Source organism: Heterodontus francisci, chromosome 15 (assembly GCF_036365525.1).
Source record: "Heterodontus francisci isolate sHetFra1 chromosome 15, sHetFra1.hap1, whole genome shotgun sequence".
Taxonomy (NCBI): domain Eukaryota; kingdom Metazoa; phylum Chordata; class Chondrichthyes; order Heterodontiformes; family Heterodontidae; genus Heterodontus; species Heterodontus francisci.
Window position 1 is genome coordinate 41945290 of NC_090385.1, and position 22620 is coordinate 41967909.

Here is a 22620-nt window from a genome sequence, read left to right on the forward strand (position 1 = left end):
AGAGTGACATGTGTAATTTTCCAATCTAAAGAAACGGTTCATGAATCAAGTAAACTTTGGAAGATTATAGTTAGGGCATTTGGAATGATCTCACCCATTTCTTTTAAAACCATGGCATGGAAAGCACCTGGACTTGAAGACCAGTCATTTTTTAGTGCTATTATTTTCTTCATTAGTTATTTTGCTTGCATTAATTGTTGTGAGCCGCCCCAATACAATATTAGTTTCCTTGGGATATCTGGTATGCTGACCTCTTCTACTGTAAATTCCGATACAAAGTAATTATTCAGCATGTCCTCAATTTCCTTATTTCCATTGGCAACATCACAATAGTATCAGTTTTTAAGGGACCCACATTGCTCATGCTTTTTCCTACTTTAATTGCAAAAAAAAATGGTGTTGATTCTGATATCCTTTGCAAGTTTCTTTTCATACTCTCCTTTTGTAGCTCTTACTATCTGTTTTGTTAGCCTTTGCTGTTCTTCGCATCTTTTCCAGCATCTGTACTTTTATTGCATTTTGTATACTTTTTCTTTAAATTTTATTTTCATCTCTTTAGACATCCATGGCTGTCTTTTTTGGAAAGTAGAGCTCTTGCCCCTAGGGGTATAAACTGCTTCTGTATCACATGAAGTTCTTCTTTTAAATACCTCCCACTGTCATTTTACTCAAACAGATTTTCCCATTTGATTGTAGACAGTCAGCGTCATCCCACTGAAGTCAGCCTTATGTAAATCCTTTTAAATACTACGTTGAACTTGATCATATTACAATGACTATTAAATACACGTTTACACATTGTTAGGCTATTAACTAAATCTGGCTCATATCTCATTACTAAATCTAGTAAATATGGCATGCTGCCTTGTTGGTTCTAGGACATACTCATGCAGAAAACTATCCCAGACACGCTCAAGAAATTCATTCATATAGCACTTCAGAAAGGTAAAGTTAAAATTCACCATTAAAACCACTCTGTCTTTGCGACATACTTGTCTAATCTCTACATTTATGCAATCTACCACTTCATAGCCGCTACCAGGGCGGCCTATACACAACTCCCAATGTAGTCTTAAATCGTTTTCTATTTCTTAATTCTACCCATAAATTCTTTACTGCCTGCTTACTTTCCATTATATCCTCTCTTACCATTGAAATGATTTCATCCTTAATCACAAAGGTTAGAATCTAAAGTTAATCTGAAGCTCAAAAATTGGATTCAGACATAACATTGGCGCAGTTAAGATCCATAGCCCCCAGATTAAAGGCCTGCTACCCGACTCAAACCCGACGGGACCCAACTACATGTGTCGGGAACGGGTCGGGTCAGGATGCACTGCCGGGTCTGGTATTCGGGCTTGGGTCAGGTCAAACATGCTCTATCACAGGTAAGTAGCTCCACTGTTAATGTAATTTAATGACTAGAAAGGCGGTTTTTTAAAAAGTTATTTTTAAGCTTGTGCAGATAAGCAACAAAGTGAAGAACGGAAGGCAAGTTAACAGATGGTCGGGTTGGGTCAGGCGCGGGAAATAAAATGGAAGGACTCGGGCTGAGGTCAGGTGGTTTTTTTTTTTTGCAGACGAGAGCAGGTCTTTACCTCAGATGTCCACCACACTGAATATGGCATAATATAGTTATTCACTGGATACATTAATAGCAACTGTTAGGAAGTAATTCTGGCACTAGCTGCCAAATTAACATCCTGGCAATGGGTGAATGAATATTCAAATCTTGCTACAGTAAGTTTGGCTCAACACATATTGCCAACCTGCTAATTTAAAATGATATTATAGGTCTAATACCAAGTAATGGAAAGGCTGGAAAGTAGGTCACCATTGCAAATACTGAAATGGAGAGCACAATTAACTGCAGCTTCTTTTCTCCATTACTGTCTCCTTAAACTCCTCTTCAATGTCTCCCCACCTTCACTTCTAACAAGTGCAAGGAACTCAGACTCCTTCGTCACCAAGCCAGATACTATCTGTTCAGCTTCCTCTCCTGCTTCGCCCATTCCACCAAGCCAACAGCAATCGCAAGCCCCACCCAACCCCCAGGATTCCTCCCACACCCTACCCCTGAACCTGCATCTCTTTCTAACTAAAGGTTACACAAATACAAGTTATATTAGAGGTTAATGAAAGACCAATCAGATGGCTCCTAGCATACCCATTTTCAACTACAACACAGAATTTTACAAATCATTTAAAAAGTTAATAAAATTGGGCAAAGCAAGTTTGAGGTGAACGCTTCTTGCAACTCAGATCAGAATAGGTTTCAGATTTGGTGAAAAGATGGAACTTTTTTAAGTTGAGTGTTCAAGAACAATGTTTGGATAAATAAATGCATGAAGAAATTTCCCACTGCTCTTTTTTGACAGGACTGAGCGCCCAAGTAATCTAAGTTTGGTTTAAAACATTTGACTCATGAAGTTGATGTTCATGGAAATGCTTCATTACCCCCAATAAGCAGCCAAGCGATAAAAAATTAAATGTTTAATAAAGAGGAAGCCACGAACCTTGAGAGCTTGTAGTCTAGCCTGTTCCTCTTCCAGAGCTGCTTGTTTTTCCCGCTCATCAACTTTACTCAAAGACATCCCTGTGTTGGAAAGAGTGGAGACTGCATTCGACAGAGTAGTTGCTCTGTAGAGTGGAAGGAAGATGAAATTAAAAATTTAAAAATTAAAAGCTTTACTGCTAATGTAATGATTTGAAAATATAATTGAGCTACTTATTTTGTTGTTTTCCTCTCCTTTTTGGGTGGGAAAGCTTTTCTTTAAATTACTAAAGTATTAAATAAATCTTCAATTACAAATTTACTGGGGAGGGAATATGGATTCTGATTAGTCACAAAATGGAGTTCATTCAGTGAGATTACTAATTTTAATATCAATCTGAGGATAGCAAGAATTAATCTGCTTTGATGAATCCATGACACAAAACTGGGAAGTATTGTGAACAGTCAGGAGGGTAGTGTTAGACTTCAAGAGGTCATAGACAGGCTGGTGGAAAGGGTGGACATGCATCAGATGAAATTTAATGCAGAGAAATGTGAAGTGACACATTTTTGTAGGACGAACAAAGAGAGGCAATACAAAATAAAGGGTAAAATTCTAAATGGGGTGCAGGAGCAGAGGGACCTGGAGATACATGTGCACAAATCATTGATGGTGACAGGGCAGATTGAGGAAGCAATTAATAAAGCATACAGGATCCTGGATTTTATAAATACAGGCAAAAAGCACAAAAGCAAGGAACTTATGGTGAACCTTTATAAAGCACTGATTCGGCCTCAACTGGAGTAACGTGTTCAATTCTGAGCACCAGACTTTAGGAAGGATGTGAAGGTTTTAGAGAGGGTGCAGAAAAAATTTACAAGAATGATTCCATGGATGAGGGACTTCAGTTATGTGAATAGTTTGGAGAAGCTGGGCTGTTTTCCTTGAAGAAAAGGTTGAGAGGAGATTTGATAGAAGTGTTCAAAATCATGGTAGGGAGAAACTGTTCCCATTGGCAGAAGGGTCGAGAACCAGAGAACACAGATTTAAGGTGAATGGCAAAAGAACCAAAGGCGACATGAGGAAAAACTTTTTTATGCAATGAGTGGTTAGGATCTGGAATGCACAGCCTGAGAGTGTGGTGGAGGCAGATTCAATCATGGCTTTCAAAAGAGATTTGGATAATTACCTGAAGAGAAAATAATTGCAGGGCTGTGGGGAAAAGGCAGGGGAGTGGGACTAGCTCAGTTGCTCTTGCAGAGAACCGGCACGAACACTATAGCCAAATGGCCGCCTTCTCTGCTGTAACCATTCTATGATTCTATGACCCACTGCTGCACAAGTTGAAGCATCTATTAGAAATCAGGAACTTTCTGAAACACCCAAGTTAACAATTTATTTCAGACCTTGTGATGTTATGGTAAAAATAGCAATCTCAGCATGCTGTACAGCATATACCGAAGAATATCATTTTAGGAAAATATGTTGAACGACTGAATTGAATAGAGCTAACCATATCTTTGTGGAAAGGCTAACATTGCCTAACACAAGGCTGAGCAGCTACACCAGCAGGGGCAGCGAATGAGAGACAGATAGAGGGCGCAGTAAAACTGCACAAACTGCACAGAGACATCAACAGCGGTGGCAGAGAACAAAAGAGTAAGCAGGTGAAACAGCATGGACCTGATCGGTGTATTTCCAAAAAAGTAAGGAATGAGTGACATCAGGGGACAGCAGGTAGGTGATTGGCTGGTTAGTTTTTTTTTTTAAAACTAGGATCGGGAAAGTACTGTATTAATTTTATAGCTTAACTAGTTAAGCTAATAAAATTTCAACTGAGGCAAGTATAACAGTAAATGAAATAAGAGTATTAACACAGAGCACGTCTAGAGGTATTAATTAAAATAGTTTAAACAAGGTAGTAACTAGATTCTAAAAGAGGGAATAAAGTTTTTTTTTAAGATCATAGATGGGCAGCTGAGACCTGTTGCTTGCAATTCTTGTGCCATGTGGGAACTTCAGGATTTTTCAGCTTGAGGGTCAGCTGGAGTCACTGCAGAGCATCAGGGAGGACGAGAGTTTCCTGGATCATAGGTTCCAGGTGGTGGTCACCTCAGAGGCAGACACACTTCAGGATAGTAGATGGATGGCCATCTGGAAGAGGAGGAAGAGGCAGGAGGTGCAGCAGTCTTGGGGGTGTGTGCCATTCTCAAATCGGTACTGTTGCAGAGACTGCTAGGTGTGACGACACCTTGAAGGGGTGCAGTCTAGACCATGGCACCAATGGTCAAGGGAGTGCACAGTAGGGAACAGCAAAGAGTAGAAATGCAGTTGTTATAGGAAATTCCATAGTTAGGGAGACAGACAGGAATTTCTGTAACTGTCATCATTAGTCACCTCCCGGGTGCCAGGGTACAGAATACTCTGCAGGTGGAAGGGAGTGAGCTAGAAGTTGTGGCATATGCCGATACCAACGTCAAAAAGAGCAGGGATTGAGGTCCTACGGTCAGATTTTCAGGAGCTAAGGAGGAAGTTAAAAAGTAGGACCTTGAAGGTAGTAATCGCTGGATTACTCCCAATGCCATGAGCTAGTGAAGAGTACAAATAGGAAGATAGGGAGGATCAATACATGGCTCGAGACATGGTGCAGGAGGGAGGGCTTCAGATTCTTGGGACATTTGAACCAGTTCTGGGCAGAAAGCACTTACTCAAAATGGATGGGTCGCACCTCCACAGGACTGGGATGAATGTGCTTGCAGGGACGTTCATTAGTCTTTCAGGAGGGTTTAAACTACATCGGCAAGGGGATGGACACCAACATTATAGAAGTAGAAAAGAGAAATAAGGTGCATAAAAGAATGAGTGTTATGGTTAGTACTAGAGAAGGAAGCAGTACTATATGAGATAGGAGCAGACTAAGAACTACGAGGAATACAAAGACAGGTTTACAATACATGTATGTAAACGCACAGTGCGGTGAATAAGGTTGGTGAGCTACAAGCACAAATAGCCATTTGGGAATATGACAGAGGCAATAATGGAAACACAGCTTAAGAATGGTGAGGACTGGGCTCTTAATATTCAACGATACAAAAAGTGTTCAAGAAAGATAGGAAAGGAAAAAGGGGAGGTGCAATGGCAGTACTGATGAGAGAAGACAATGCAGAGTTGGAATGGGAGGATGTCCTTGAGGGGCAAATACAGAATTTGGTTGGAGTTGAGAAGCAAAAGGGGTATGATCACGCTATTGCGGGTTATCTATAGACCTCCAAATAGTACAAGGGAGCGAGCGGCAAAAATGAGGAGCAAATCTGCAGGGAAATCACAGAGATGTGCAAGAACTATAGAGTGGTGATATTGGGGGACTTTAATTACACAAGTATCGACTGGGATAATGTTAGAGTAAAGGGAAAGAAGGGGGAGGAATTTCCGTAATGTGTTCCTTGATCAGTATATTCTCAGTCCAACTAGGAAGGAGGCATTGCTGGATCTGGGGCTGGGGAATGAGGTGGGCCAAGTGGACCAAGTATCTGTGGGGGAATACTTGGATAAGAGTGATCAATACTTGGATAAGAGAAGAGCAAGGAATAATCTAAAGTAGAACTTCTAAATTGGAAGAGGATTAACTTCAATGGGACGAGGGTGGATCTAGCCAGGTTAAAAAGATTGACAGGAAAAACAGTAATGGAACAATGCGTGATCTTTTAAAGGAGGAGATGTTTCAGGTACAGGCTAGGTACATACCAACAAGGGTGAAAGGTAAGGGAACCAAAGCCAGGACTCCTTGGAGGACAAGGGAAAGGGAGAACAAAAAAAAAGTGCATGATGCAGGACAGGTGAATTCATCAAGCGACAGCCAGGCCAAATGCACTAAGTTGACAGGGGACGTGAAAAAGAAAATAAGACTGGCAAACAGAGACTATGAGAATAGGATGGCAGGTAACAAAAAGGAACCCAAAAATCTTGTACCAACATGTAAATAGTAAGTGAATAGTAAGAGGTGGGGTGGGGCCAATTGGGGACAAAAGAGAGTAATAGATGCTTAGAGGCAAAGGGCATGGCTAGACTACTAAATGAGTACTTTGTATCGGTGTTTACTAAGTAAGAAAATGCTGACAAAATATCAGTAAAAGCAGAGATGGTAGAGGTAATGGATGGGGTGAAAATTGAGAGGAAGGATGCATTGGAAAAGTTGGCTATGCTTAGAGTGGATAAGTTGTTTGGTCTAGATGGCTTACATCCCAGGTTGCTAAAGGAAGTGGAGACAGCAAAAGGGCTCGCCAGAATCTTCCCTAGATACGGGGAAAGTGCCAGAGTATTGGAGAGTGGCAAATGTGACATCCTTATTCAATCAAGGGTGAAAGGACATTCCTAGTAACTACAGGCCGGTTAGTTTAATATCAGTGGTGGGTAAGGTTTTGGAAACTGTAATCTAACCATCTCCCCATGACATTCAATTACGACTGCTGAATCCCCTACTAACATCCTGGGGTTACCAGTGACCAGAAACTGAACTGAAGTAGTCATATAAATACCGTGGCTACAAGAGGTCAGAGACTAGGAATCCTGCAGCAATTAACTCACCTCTCGACTCCCTAGTGCCTGTCCACCATCTACAAGTCACAAGTCAGGAGTGTGATGGAATTCTCTCCACTTGCCTGGATGGGTGCAGCTCCAACAACACTCAAGGAGCTCAGCACCATCCAGGATAAAGCAGCCCGGTTGATTGGCACCCCATCCACAGATAAGCACTCCCTCCACCACCAACGCACAGTGGCAGGAGTGTGTGCCATCTACAAGATGCAAACAACTCACCAAGGCTCCTTAGACAGTACCTGCCAAACCCACGACCTCTACCACCTAGAAGGACAAGGACAGTAGATGCATGGGAACACCACCACATGCAAGCTCCCCTCCAAGCCACACACCGTCCTGACTAGGAACTATATCACTGTTCCTTCACTGTCGCTGGGTCAAAATCCTGGAACTTCTTTCCCAGCAGCACTGTGGGTGTACCTACCCCACATGGACTGCAGCGGTTCAAGAATGCAGCTCACCACAACCTTCTCAAGAGCAATTAGGGACGGGCAATAAATGATGGCCTAGCCAGTGACGCCTACATCCCATGAACGAATAAAAATCAAGGTTAAAAAAAAAATCAACAGGCACTTGAAAAGGCTGGAGTTAATTAAGGAGAGCCAGCATGGATTTGGGAAAGGCAGATCATGCTTGACTGATCTAACTGAATTTTTTGATGAAGCAACAGAGAAGGTTGATGATGGAAAAGCAATGAATGTTGTCAATATGGATTTTAAGAAAGCGTTTGATGAAGTACCACATAAAAGGCTGGTTAACAAAATTAAGGCTCACTGAATAGGAGTGTCAGTCAGTTTGGATAAAAAATTTCCTTAAGGGCAGAAAACAGCTAGTTGTGGTAAATGGTTGTTTTTCAGACTGCAGTTTGGTAGACAGCGATGTTCCCATGGTTCGGTGTTAGGAACACTATAAAAAATGACTAGGATATTGGAATACAGAATAAAATTTCAAAATTTGATATCACCAAACGTGGAGGTGTGGCAGACAATGAGGATGATACAAATCGACTGCAACAGGACATACCTAGATTGACTTGCAGAATGGGCAGACAAGTGGAAGACAGAATTTAATAAAGGTGAGAGATAATGGGATACGGAGAGGCAATATAGACTAAACGGCACATTTCTAAAGAGTGTGCAGGGACTTAGGGACTTGGGGGTTCATGTGCACAGATCTTTGAAGATGGCAGGACATATTGAGAAAGTAGTTAGCAAAGCATATGGGATCTCGGGCTTCATAAATAGCGGTATTCAGTACAAAAGCAGGGAAGTTATGCCAAACTTTTATACAGCTCTGGTTAGGCCACAACTGGGGTACTTCATCCAGTTCTGGTCACCACACTTTCAGAAGGATGTGAGCATCTTTGAGCAGGTGCAGAGAAGATTTACCAGAATGGGATGAGGGATTTTAGCTACAAGGTTAAGTTGAGAAACTGGGGTTGTTCAATAGAGAGTACAGTCACAGACCTGAAACTTTAACTATGTTTCTCTCTCCACAGATGCAGTCAGTCTTGGTTCCGTATTTCCAGCACTTTGTTTTTATTTCTTGTGTGTATGTCTTTTTGTTATGTAGTGATTTTATGCAGTAAGCAATTAGGAGAGCTCCAGAAACAATTTTGATGCCTGGTCTTCCCAGCTGACCACCTTTAACGCGAGTTGATTTTTAAGAGTGGTTAAACATTTCTACTTCAGTGCTTAGATTTTAAGGTTGTACACCAAAAAGGTTTCAGCAAATCCTTTGTCTACTGACTTAATTTATAATTGAAACGTATTTTAAAGGTTATTACCTAATTACTTTCAGTATCGCCCCACCACTATGCATGAAAGCACCTTTCTTCTATTATCGTCCATCCTTTCCCCCAAAATCACACGCTGTAAGTGACCAGTTTTTCCAGAACTCTAGTCAGACAACTCATTCTGATACAATGCTACATTACAATTCTCTTCACTTCCAATTCCTACACGACGGACACCACAAAAGGTAACAACTGACATTTTGTGTGACTATGACCATGATAAACTATCCTTCCTCATCCTTCTCGACCTACCTTCAGCCTTCGATACAGCTGACCACACCATCCTCCTCCAACAACACTCTTCCATCTTCCTACTGGGTGGAACTGCTCTTGCCTGGTTCCATTCCTATCAACTGAATTGTAGCCAGAAAGTCACCTGCAACAGATTCTCTTCCCACCCCTGAACCATTATATCCGGAGTCCCCACAAGGATCTAACCTTACCCCCTTCTATTTCTCAACTATCTGCTGTCCCTCAGCAATATCATCAGTGATCAATGCGAAAACACAAGATCAGGTTCCACATGTACTTTGATGACACTCAGCTCCATCTCAATAACACCTCTCTTGACCCCTCCACCGTCTGATTTGTTACACTGTTTGTCTGACATCCAATGTTGGATGAGCAGAAATTTATTCCAACTCAACATTGGGAAAAACTTAAGCCATCATCTTTGTTCCCACCACAATTTTATTCCCCGAGCACTGTTTCTATCCCTGGCAACTGTCTGAAGCTCAGCCAGACCACTAGCAACCTCAGTGTTGTGCTTGACCCAAAGATGAGCTTTTGACCACATAGCTGCTCCATCACCAGACTGACTACTTTCACTTCTAACATTTCCCGATTCCTACCCTGTGTCAGTTCATCTGCTGCTGAAACCCTCATGCATGCCTTTGTTCCCTCTAGCCTTGAATATTTCAATGCTTTCCTATCCAGGCTCCCACCTATATAAACTTGTGCTCATCCAAAGCTCTGCTGCCTGTATCGTAATTCACCCGCTACCTAAGTGCTTGCTGACTTACATTGGCTTTCAACCCAACAGTGCTGCAATTTTAGAATCCCTGTAACTTAAAAAAAAAAATTCTCCATGGCCTTGCCCGTACCTACCTCTGTAACCTCTTCTAGCACCACAAGCCTGTGAGATCGCTGCACTCCAATTTTGGCCTCTCACATCCCCATTTTTAATTGTCTCACCATTGATGCAATGTTTCCAGCTGCCTTGCCCTAAATTCACTCCCTATATCTTTCCACCTCTCTCTCGTCTGCTTTGAAAGGCTCCTTAAAAACTAAAATAAAAACAAGAAATGCTGGAACCACTCAGCAGGTCTGGCAGCATCTGTGGAAAGAGAAGCAGAGTTAACGTTTCGGGTCAGTGACCCTTCATCATCCTTAAAAACTAACTCTTTTGTTTTCTGTCCTGATATCTCCTTCTGTGGCTCAGTATCAAAAATGTTTTTATTGATAAGGTCCGGCATGGGAGATTGGTTAAGAAAGTAAAAGCCCATAGGATCCAGGGTAATTTGGCAAATTGGATTCAAAATTGGTTCAGTGGAAGGAGGCAGAGGGTGATGGTAGAGGGTTGTTTTTGTGAATGGAGGCCTGTGACCAGTAGAGTACCGCAGGGATCGGTGCTGAGACCCTTACTGTTTATAGTGTACATTAATGATTTAGACATGAATATAGGAGGTATGATCAGTAAGTTCGCAGACGACACAAAAATTGGTGGTGTTGTAAACAGTGAGAAGGAAAGCTTTAGACTACAGGACGATATAGATGGACTGGTAAGATGGGCAGAGATGTGGCAAATGGAGTTTAATCCGGAGAAGTGTGAGGTGATGCACTTTGGGAGGTCTAACAAGGCAATGGAATATACAATGGATGGTAGGACCCTAGGGAGTACAGAGGGTCAGAGGGACTTTGGGGTGCTTGTCCATCGATCACTGAAGGCAGCAGCACAGGTAGATAAGGTGGTTAGGAAGGCATATGGAATACTTGCCTTTATTAGCCAAGGCACAGAATATAAGAGCAGGGAGGTTATGATGGAGCTGTATAAAACACTGGTCAGGCCACAGCTGGAGTACTGTGTACAGTTCTGATCACCACACTATAGGAAGGATGTGATTGCAATGGAGAGGTTGCAGAGGAGATTCACCAGAATGTTGCCTGGGCTGGAGCATTTCAGCTGTGAAGAGAGACTGGAAAGGCCAGGGTTGTTTTCCTTAGAGCAGAGAAGGCTGAAGGGGGAACTGATTGAGGTATACAAAATTATGAAGGGCATTAATAGGGTAGATAGGAAGAAACTTTTTTCCCTTAGCGGAGGGGTCAATAACCAGGGGGCTTAGATTTAAGATAAGCGGCAGGAGGTTTAGAGGGGATTTGAAGAAAAATGTTTTCACCCAGAGGGTGGTTGGAATATGGAACACACTGGCTGAAGAGGTGATAGAGGCAGGAACACGCACAACATTCAAGAAGTATTTAGATGAGCACTTGAAACGCCATAACATACAAGGCTACGGGCCAAGTGCAGGGAAATGGGATTAGTTAGGCCGGCTGCTTGATGTTCGGCACAGGCACGTTGGGCCGAAGGGCCTGTTTCTGTGCTGTAAAATTCTACAACTCCATGATGATACTTTGCTAGATTAAAGACACTATTTAAATGCAAGTATTATTAATATAACAATGCTCACCTGTTTGCTGCAGAGAATTCTTTTGTTTTTTTTCCTTCCAATGAAGCTAGATGTTGCTCCAATGCTTCAAGGAGACTGCTTGGTGCCTGTAATGATAATTTAAGAAACCAAAAAGATTAGTTTTAATGGTATAATGCACTTACCCCCATTTTATTAAAACCCTCAACATTTCTGTGTTTGTGCTGAATAAACAGCAAAGAGCCTCTGCAAGCTTCCTTTTACTTTCCCCAATGAGATCCAGATAGAAGTCAACACCATGATACAACATTTGCACTGGCATTGTGAAGAAAACAGGTAATTTGATCCATTTAAGATCACTTTGAAGATCAGGCTTTTCAAATAAAAAAGTTCATGATAAATTGGATTTCTGCCATTTTCTGGTCTTAAATAGTTTATACAAGAAAGTAAAAAAAAAAAAATTCTCTTGGGAGGACAATGGCCAGTGGCATTAAATGAAATCTAACGAATGCAGTAGGAATGCTATATCTGGGTTAATAAAGGAAAATGTACTTCTCCAATAAACCACAAGGTGAGGCTCTATGCACTGATTACTCCCGTCACTCCTATTGAAAAGACTTCCCAATCCAAGTATAAAGTGTTTAGTTTTTGTGTTTAATCCTCTGTACACTTATTTATTTTAAGCTTAAGACAGGTATGTTTGAACATTTCTTCCACAGCTTGCTTATTAAATGCAAGATTTGCAAATTGGTAGTTTATGGACAGCCAGAACACTAAATTTTAGTCTGGAAGTGTGCTTAGAGTCAGAGGTATACAGCACGGAAACAGGCCCATCGTGTCTGTGCCAGCCATCAAGCACCTAACTATTCTAATCCCATTTTCCAGCACTTGGCCCACAGCCTTGTATGCTATGGCGTTTCAAGTGCATATCTAAATACTTCTTAAATGTTGTGAGGGTTGTTGCCTCTACCATCCCTTCAGGCAGTGCGTTCCAGATTCCAACCACCCTCTGGGTGAAAACATTTTTCTTCAAATCCCCTCTAAACCTCCTGCCCCTTATCTTAAATCTAAGCCCCCTGGTTATTGACCCCTCCGCTAAGATAGGAAGAAACTTTTTTCCCTAAGCACTTCATAATTTTGTATACCTCAATCAGGTCCCCCTTCAGCCTTCTCTGCTCTAAAGAAAACAACCCTGGCCTTTCCAGTCTCTCTTCACAGCTGAAATGCTCCAGCCCAGGCAACATCCTGGTGAATCTTCTCTGCACCCTCTCCATTGCAATCACATCCTTCCTATAGTGTGGCGACCAGAACTGCACACAGTACTCCAGATGTGGCCTAACTAGTGTTTTATACAGCTCCATCATAACCTCCCTGCTCTTATGCCTCAGCTAATAAAGGCAAGTATCCCATATGCCTTCCTAACCACCTTATCTGCCTATGTTGCTACCTTCAGTGATCGATGGACAAGTACACCGAGGTCTCTCTGACCCTCTGTACTCCCTAGGGTCCTACCATCCATTGTATATTCCATTTCCTTGTTAGTCCTCCAAAAATGCATCACCTCACACTTCTCAGGATTAAATTCCATTTGCTGCTGCACCGACCATCTTACCAGCCCATCTATATCGTCCTGTAATCTAATGCTTTCCTCCTCGCTATTTACAACACCACCAATTTTCGTGTCATTTGCAAATTTACTGACCATACCTCCTATATTCACATCTAAATCATTAATGTACGCTACAAACAGCAAGGGTCCCAGCACCAATCCCTGTGGTACACTTCTAGTCACAGGCTTCCACTCGCAAAAACAACCCTCGACCACCACCCTCTGCCTCCTGCCACTAAGCAAATTTTGGATCCAATCTGCCAAATTGCCCTGGATCCAATGGGCTCTTATCTTCTCAACCAATCTCCCATGTGGGACCTTATCAAGATGAACTGCAGCTTAACTATGTTAACATTAGAAACACAACCTTTAGTCTGTTGAGCATACATACATAAGCATTTCGAAACATCTACATTATGTGGAATTGTCATAAGGATGTGTGCTAGTTAGTGGTGCTGAATGGAAAAAGGCCAGCCTAATAGTTATATCTCTAGTGTTGAGCCTTGGAGAAGTGGCAGGCCCTAAAGATATGCTCACGCTCCAGTCTCAATCGCACCACCATGGAAACCGAGCAGAAGCAAGGAAGCTCCTTGACAGGAGGGAAAACCATCCACGAAAAGTGGCACACCTAGCTTAAAAGGAGATATGGGAGAAAGTAACTTGCTTATCTGCTCACTGAAGAAAGGAGATAAACTACAGTTTGGAAAACTAATAGGTGTGACATATATTGCCTGAGTAGTCTACTCAGGATCCAACAAATACAACCAAAAATAACATTTTCTTCATTTGACAGTGTTTGCAATGGACTTTTCAATTTTGAGTTCAAAGGTGGCCCAAAGGCATGAAATAGTAACCTAATAAAATCAGAATGCATGCGTGGTCAGAAATTTGCTTTAATTCCCCCTTGCCCCTCATTCTTGCCACCACAAAAAAAAAACACAAAAAACCCACATACCTTTTCACGTGAAACAATGAAAGAAATGTTCAGAATACTAATGTATGCTTTGCATCTATGATTAGTATTTTGAAAACATATAATTATTACATACCCTTGGGCTGGCATCTTAGACCATAAATGGGAGACAATTTGTTTACATGTTCTTTGGAAGCAGGTTGGGCATGATAAACAAATACATCAATGGAAGTTTAATGGAATCAATCATTCTGTAAAGTAGACCTATATTTTTAATAATCTTTTGGTCACAGTGCAGCAGAAATGCCCATCAGCAGAAATGGTGAATCCCATTCAGCTGAGGAAATGAAGTAGAAGTTGGGGTGGGAGGGGTGGAAGGAAGGAAGGAAGCCAGGAAGGATCTAAAGGGAGGGCTAAGAAGAGCAAGGAGAGGACACGAGAAGTCATTGGCGGATAGGATCAAAGAAAACCCTAAGGCTTTCTATAGGTATATCAGGAATAAACGAATGATAAGAGTTAGAACAGGGCCAATCAAGGATAGTAGTGGAAAGTTGTGTGCGGAATCAGAGGAGATAGGGGAAGCGTTAAATGAATATTTTTCGTCAGTATTTACAGTAGAGAAAGAAAATGTTGTCGAGGAGAATACTGAGATACAGACTACTAGGCTAGATGGGATTGAGGTTCACAAGGAGGAGGTGTTAGCAATTTTGGAAAGAGTGAAAATAGATAAGTCCCCTGGGCCAGATGGGATTTATCCTAGGATTCTCTGGGAAGCCAGGGAGGAGATTGCAGAGCCGTTGTTGTTGATCTTTAAGTCGTCATTGTCGACAGGAGTAGTGCCGGAGGACTGGAGGATAGCAAATGTTGTCCCCTTGTTCAAGAAGGGGAGTAGAGACAGCCCTGGTAATTATAGACCTGTGAGCCTTACTTCGGTTGTGGGTAAAATGTTGGAAAAGGTTATGAGAGACAGGATTTATAATCATCTTGAAAAGAATAAGTTCATTTGCGATAGTCAGCACGGTTTTGTGAAAGGTAGGTCATGCCTCACAAACCTTATTGAGTTTTTCGAGAAGGTGACCAAACAGGTGGATGAGGGTAAAGCCGTGGATGTGGTGTATATGGATTTCAGTAAGGCGTTTGATAAGGTTCCCCACGGTAGGCTATTGCAGAAAATACGGAAGTATGGGGTTGAAGGTGATTTAGAGCTTTGGATCAGAAATTGGCTAGCTGAAAGAAGACAGAGGGTGGTGGTTGATGGCAAATGTTCATCCTGGAGTTTAGTTACTAGTGGTGTACCGCAAGGTTCTGTTTTGGGGCCACTGCTGTTTGTCATTTTTATAAACGACCTGGATGAGGGTGTAGAAGGGTGGGTTAGTAAATTTGCGGATGACACGAAGGTCGGTGGAGTTGTGGATAGTGTCGAAGGGTGTTGTAGGGTACAGAGGGACATAGATAGGCTGCAGAGCTGGGCTGAGAGATGGCAAATGGAGTTTAATGCGGAGAAGTGTGAGGTGATTCACTTTGGAAGGAGTAACAGCAATGCAGAGTACTGGGCTAATGGGAAGATTCTTGGTAGTGTAGATGAGCAGAGAGATCTTGGTATCCAGGTACATAAATCCCTGAAAGTTGCTACCCAGGTTAATAGGGCTGTTAAGAAGGCATATAGTGTGTTAGCCTTTATTAGTAGGGGGATCGAGTTTCAGAGCCACGGGGTCATGATGCAGCTGTACAAAACTCTGGTGAGGCCGCACCTGGAGTATTGCGTGCAGTTCTGGTCACCGCATTATAGGAAGGATGTCGAAGCTTTGGAAAGGGTGCAGAGGAGATTTACTAGGATGTTGCCTGGTATGGAAGGAAGGTCTTACGAGGAAAGGCTGAGGGACTTGGGGTTGTTTTCGTTAGAGAGAAGGAGGAGGAGAGGTGACTTAATAGAGACATACAAGATAATCAGAGGGTTAGATAGGGTGGATAGTGAGAGTCTTTTTCCTCGGATGAGGATGGCAAACACGAGGGGACATAGCTTTAAGTTGAGGGGTGAAAGATATAGGACAGATGTCAGAGGTAGTTTCTTTACGCAGAGAGTAGTCGGGGCGTGGAACGCCCTGCCTGCAACAGTAGTAGACTCGCCAACTTTAAGGGCATTTAAGTGGTCATTGGATAGACATATGGATGTAAATGGAATAGTGTAGGTCAGATGATCGGCGCAACATCGAGGGCCGAAGGGCCTGTACTGCGCTGTAATATTCTAATTCTAATTCTAATCACTGAGGCTTTCTGTGGTAAATTTGTATTTTTAAAGAAGCTTAATGCAAACTATTTGTGTTCAAGTTGCAATTAGCACCATTTGATCTAGGAAATGGTCCAAAAGATGCCCATTTGTCTTATTATTGGAGACATGCACGCTGGGTACAGGCAAATACAAATACAGCAAGAATGTAGCAATCAAAAACATGCAAATAGTATGGAATAAACCTAATTAGTGTTAGGTAACCAACAATCCCACTTTAATTTATACCCTGCATCAGTAGCAATTTTACAACTGGCATGCTTGCATGGTAATTTTTTCCCCCGTCCATTCCAGAAGATATATTAATATATGTGGCTCTTAACATTAAAAGTGCCTTCACAGAAGTGCAATCAGATAAAGAGTCAGTAGTTCAGCAAGCAGTTAGAGCCCAAAGAGATAATAAATAGTGAATGCATTATTCAGTAACTGTGCTAATGCATGCAATTTTGGACCACAGATGCAGTTATCTGCCTTCAATATGACTTTGAAGATTAGCATTTAAAAAGGAAATGCGCATGATTATAGCTCGGAACACTATTATCCCTTGTAGATGTATACTAATGCCAGGATAGCTTCACAGTGAGAACTGTGAACCTCTCACATTTTGCCCATGTGGCCTTTCATGAGATTGCCTAGACATAATGTGATTTAAACAGCTGGTCAGCATAAGACCTGATTTTGCCTTCACCCAATGCACACACAAGGACTACCAACTTGCTATTTGAGAGGAACGATGAATATTTTCCCTTAAAATCCAGCCAAAATGACGACCAGCCTGTTTTGAGTTATCAGAACTTGGAGCCGGCATCCTTCGACATGGCACAGCACCACAAAACTGTTACCCAAAATGCAACAGATGCAAATCATAATCAATTTCAGTTGGTTTCGTCTCATGTTATGCTCACTTCAAATTTTAGAATCCATGTCAAATGCAGAAGTTTGTGGACATTTAAATGCACCTCAGCTTTCAACTCACAGGAAATTAAAGTTCACTACCACTCTCTCCTGTCCTAACAACGCCAGGACCTATGCAACTCTATCTCCCTCAATTTTAATTTTCTCCTAAAATCCACAAACATTTATAGTGCAAACATTGCATCGTCCAACCACTAACCTCCTGAACTCATTCTTTTTGCCATGTACTGTCTACATAACTCCTCATCTTGATTTAAAGAATCTACACAGAACTCCATTCATGGATAAGGAACTGATGTTGTCCTGTATCAACAGAACGTGCTCATCCATATTATGATTTAGTCCATTCACATGGCCAACCCATTGCCCAGGTTTGCATTATTTTTCTTCAATCTAATGCTCCGTTTAACAAGAAGCATTCTTAAGTTCTAGCAGTAACATAGAATTTGAATTTGATTTTCACTCAACTGCTAATTGAACACACTGGTTGAAATAAAAGGGTGATATTTAAAAGAAGCACCATCCCCACACAAAAAAAACATACCAAACGAGAATCTACAATTCTGATTATCCTGGCATTTGAGCAGAGGGGTGAAGGCAAGGAGCATAAAAAAGTTACAACAAATGTTCAATTTAGATACTCTTTGGGCACTACAGACAATATCAAGCTCTCCAATGGAAGCAAGATAAAAGTACACTGAATTCACAATCATTCTAAACCAGGGATCAGCAAGCCAAATCTGGAATATAGATTAAGAAAGTTTAAAAAGTTCAATGTTAGAATATATTAATCAGTTTCCCTTTAAGGCACATGGCAACATTTCAGCACTACTTCATATAGAACAATGTATACAGGCACAAAACTGAATTCACACAAAATATACATGTGTAAATCATGTATACACAGAGACCCATGCTCTCTGTAGAAAAAGAAAACTTAAAACCCAGGAGTTGGGAAATGGATAAAGCTAAATGATATGTACACTGACCTGAGTAAGATCTGGAATGTCACCCTGATCAATTCCAACTTGCTGTGTCAACAAAGAAAAAGTTCACATTACTTCATGCAGTGGCAAGTAAATAAAAACGGAAAGTGAGTTGCATGCTTACAGAAATGCTTCATATACAGGAAAAGGGTGGGTGGGGGGGGGGGGGGGGGGCGGGGTGGCAGAGAAATGGACTACAGACAAGAACTGCATATTCACCTCTGCAGTTTTGAGAAATTCAGAGAGTTTAGTCATTCTGGCCAAAAACTTCTTATAGATGTCCAGGGCCTCCTTGCACTGGTTTTTCTTCATATCAAAGTATTTCTCTGGAAGAACATAATCAACACAAAAGCATTAGAATAAGTTTTGAAAATCAGAATCATTACATAAAAGGCTTTTTAAAAATCCTCATTTAAATTCTTGAAAATACATTTTTTCCATACCTGCGACCGTATTTGTTTTTAAAGCAGCTGCAGTCAGAACCATTGCAATGCATGAAAACAGGAAATAAAATGCACCTAATTATCTACAATGTTTCTGTCAAAATTATTAGAAAAAGCTTTCAGCGTGCGATTTTCTTTTTAAAAAAAAAGACCAGTAACATTCCAAAAATACAATTTGTATAATTTCTTCAGATTAAAACCTGAAATAAAGACTTGTCCACCTTTCCGGGGAGATTTTACATACACAACACACTATGTCGCATTGGTCATCAATTTTCTGTAGACACTTCAGAGATATTCAATAGTACCGAAATAGCTTGGAAGGTATTTTAGTTTGTCCGAAAAACATTAAAAGATGAACCACATTCACCTTTTACCTGCTCACAACTGAAAAGTGACACACGCCTTCATTTGAATCTGGTTCTAATCAAATTAATGTTTTTTTAAATGGCTAAATAAAGCACCTTGTTTAAAATAAATCACTCAAAAATAAGAACTTTAGAATACAGTATACATTTGTGCAACAGCTAATAGTACCATATTTTTCCTCCTTGACATGCAAGAGGTAACTTTGCTTAGTGACTCAGAATTTCATTCACTTTCAGTGGTTTGAAGTTTAGACCAAATCCCTGTAAGGTACAAGCCAAAGCAAAAATCCTGAAGGATCATTTCCAGTTGGCACAAATTTGAGTTATGTACTTATGTACTTTTTTTTTTTATAAAAGAGATACAGCACTGAAACAGGCCCTTCGGCCCACCGAGTCTGTGCCAACCATCAACCACCCATTTATACTAATCCTACACTAATTCCATATTCCTACCACATCCCCACCTGTCCCTATATTTCCCTACCACCTACCTATACTAGGGGCAATTTATAATGGCCAATTTACCTATCAACCTGCAAGTCTTTGGCATGTGGGAGGAAACCGGAGCACCCGGAGGAAACCCACGCAGACACAGGGAGAACTTGCAAACTCCACACAGGCAGTACCTGGAATTGAACCCGGGTCGCTGGAGCTGTGCGGCTGCGGTGCTAACCACTGCGCCGCCCCACTTGAGTTATGTGATTACTCTTTTACCTTCATCCCAAGGATTACCATATTTAATATTTCGATCATTGCTTAAGAAACCCTGGACATTTTATACCAAATATAGTATAGACCTCTATTCAAGAAAACGGAGACAAAAACAACAGGAAACTATAGGCCAGTTAGTCTAATATCTGTCATTGGGAAAATGCTAGAATCCATTATTAAAGTAGTAGCAGGACATTCAGAAAATCATAATGCAATCAGCAGAGTCAATACAGTTTTATGAAAGGGAAATTGTGTTTGACAAGAGTTCTTTGAGGATGTAACAAGCAAGGTGGATAAAGGGAAACCAGTAGATATAGGGTAATTTGGATTTCCAAAAGACAATCTATAAGGTGCCACATAAAAAGGTTACGACACACAATAAAAGCTCATGGTATTGGGGGTAATATATCAACATGGCTAGAGGACTGGCTAACAGGAAACAGAGAGTCAAGATAAATGGGACATTTTTTCTTTTTTTTTAATAAAAGAGATACAGCACTGAAACAGGCCCTTCGGCCCACTGAGTCTGTGCCGACCAACAACCATCCATTTTATACTAATCCTACATTAACCCCATATTCCCTACCATATCCCCACCATTCTCCTACATAGGGATCAGTGCTGGGGCCTCAACGATTTACGATCCAAATTAATTATTTTGATGAAGGGACAGTGTATTGTAGCCAAATGTGCAGACGATACAAAGTTAGGTAGGAAAGCAAGTTATGAGGGTGACACAAAGAGCTGAAACTTACTAGCCCTTCGACGGTGGAGTTCGTGGTGGGAGGGAGCTGGTAAAATAATTGCAGGAGCGGACCGCTAGGACCTCCGATGCAGAGAAGACCCTGCCTCATTTTACCGGTGGTGGCGAGGCCTCAGTGCAGCATCCCTGCCGCTTGGTGGCGGGCCTTCATTTAAATATTAAAATTAATTAAAAACAAATGCTAATTAACTTGCCTGGTCCCAGCGGCCGTCCTACGCCAATTTTACGGCCACTGGCCGCAACCCGCGTACATTCGGTACGCCGTATGGGGTTCCAAGGTGTGACACTGTGGGGAGGAGGGTGAGGAATGAAATTATCAGGGCGGTTGGGGGGGGTAGGGGAAGAGAGCGGGGAAAACCCTTTTTTATTGATTGCGGAGATGGTGGGAAGGGGTTTAGGGTCAAAGGGAATAAATTGCGGTCGGGGGGGGGGGGGGGGGGGGGGGAGGTCATAAGTGAAAACTCATTTTTGGAGGGGGGGGTGGGGGAGGATATGACCAAAAAAATCATGGGATTATTCATTGGGGGGGGGGGGGGGGGAAATTGGAAATGTTAATAACATTTTATTTCACTTTTTTCACAACCTTGTCTCTTTAAACATTTAAAAATGGCGCTGGACGCTGTTGCTGGGGATGGAACGGCCGCCCCCTCTATGTCATCGGAGACGGCTGCTCCGCCACCTCCATTTAAATGAGCCCCTGAAATATCACAGGGTCTCAGCCGCGGAGCTTCTGGGTCTGAAGGCCACAGATTTCAACGTGCGCCGCTGTGATGTACAGCGTGCCTACAAAATTCACACCAAAGTGTCTGCAAAAGAGATACAGACAGGTTAAGTGAGTGGGAAAAAATTTGGGAAATGGAGTATAATGTGGGAAAATGTGAGGTTGTCCACTTTGGTGCAAAGAATAGAAAACATGGCTGATCTGATTGTAACCTCGACTCCACATTCCCGCCTACCCCCCCGCCCCCCCCCCCCCCCGATAACCTTTCACCTTGCTCATCAAGAATCTATCTACCTCTGTCTTAAAAATATATAAAGACTCTCTTCCTCAAAAGGGAGTGGAAGCAGAATTCCAAAGACTCGCGACCCTCAGAGAAAAAAATTCTCCTCATCTCTGTCTTAAATGGGTGACCCCTTATTTTTAAAGTGACCCCCTAGTTCTAGATTCTCCCACTTTTACTGTCAAGACCCTTCAGGACCAGATATGTTTCAATCAAGTCGCCTCATACTCTTCTGAACTCCAGCGGATACAAGCCTAGCCTACCCAACTATTTATGATCTATATTAATGACTTGGATGGCTCCGCTTCATCCACAGCACGTTACCTCTGCAAAGAACTCCAATAAATTGGTTACACATGATTTCCCTTTCAACAAGGTGGCACAGTGGCGCAGTGGTTAGCACCACAGCCTCACAGCTCCAGGGACCTGAGTTCAATTCTGGGTACTGCCTGTGCGGAGTTTGCAAGTTCTCCCTGTGACCGCGTGGGTTTTCGCCGGATACTCCGGTTTCCTCCCACAGCCGAAGACTTGCAGGTGATAGGTAAATTGGCCATTGTAAATTGCCCCAAGTATAGGTAGGTGGTAGGGAATATGGAATTACTGTAGGGGTAGTATAAATGGGTGGTTGTTGGTCGGCACAGACTCGGTGGGCCGAAGGGCCTGTTTCAGTGCTGTATCTCGAAATAAATAAATAAATAAAAACCATGGAGAATATTATTTAAATGGAGACAGACTGCAGAATGCTGTGGTACACAAAAGGGATCTGGATGTCCTTGCACAGGAATCAAAAAAAAAGTTAGCTTGCAGGTACAGCAAGTAATTAGGAAGGCAAATTGAATGTTGGCATTTATTGCAAGGGGAATGGAGTATAAAAGTAAGGAAGTCTTGCTACAACTGTACAGGGCATTGGTGAGACCACGCTTAGAGCACTGCATAAAGTTTTGGTCTCCTTATTTAAGGAGGGATACACCAGCATTGGAAGCAGTTCAGAGAAGGTTCGTTAGGTTGATTCCTGGGATGATGAGATTGTCTTATAAGGAAAGTTTCAGCAGGTTGGGCCTATACTCATTGGAATTTAGAAAAGTGAGAGGTG

General features: G+C 41.9%; 1 protein-coding gene across 6 annotated transcripts in view; it reads right to left on the bottom strand.

The window, feature by feature from the left end:
- Positions 1 to 22620, bottom strand: part of LOC137377617 (phosphatidylinositol-binding clathrin assembly protein-like) — a 168900-nt gene that overhangs the window by 64203 nt on the left and 82077 nt on the right. For all 6 annotated transcript variants that reach the window (XM_068047452.1, XM_068047451.1, XM_068047456.1 and 3 more), the window contains exons 7-10: positions 18461 to 18567; positions 18245 to 18286; positions 11574 to 11659; positions 2517 to 2640 (exon numbers count right to left, since the gene is read on the bottom strand). In XM_068047452.1, the coding sequence (XP_067903553.1) occupies positions 2517 to 2640; positions 11574 to 11659; positions 18245 to 18286; positions 18461 to 18567 (359 nt within the window). The remainder of the gene's footprint in view (positions 1 to 2516; positions 2641 to 11573; positions 11660 to 18244; positions 18287 to 18460; positions 18568 to 22620) is intronic.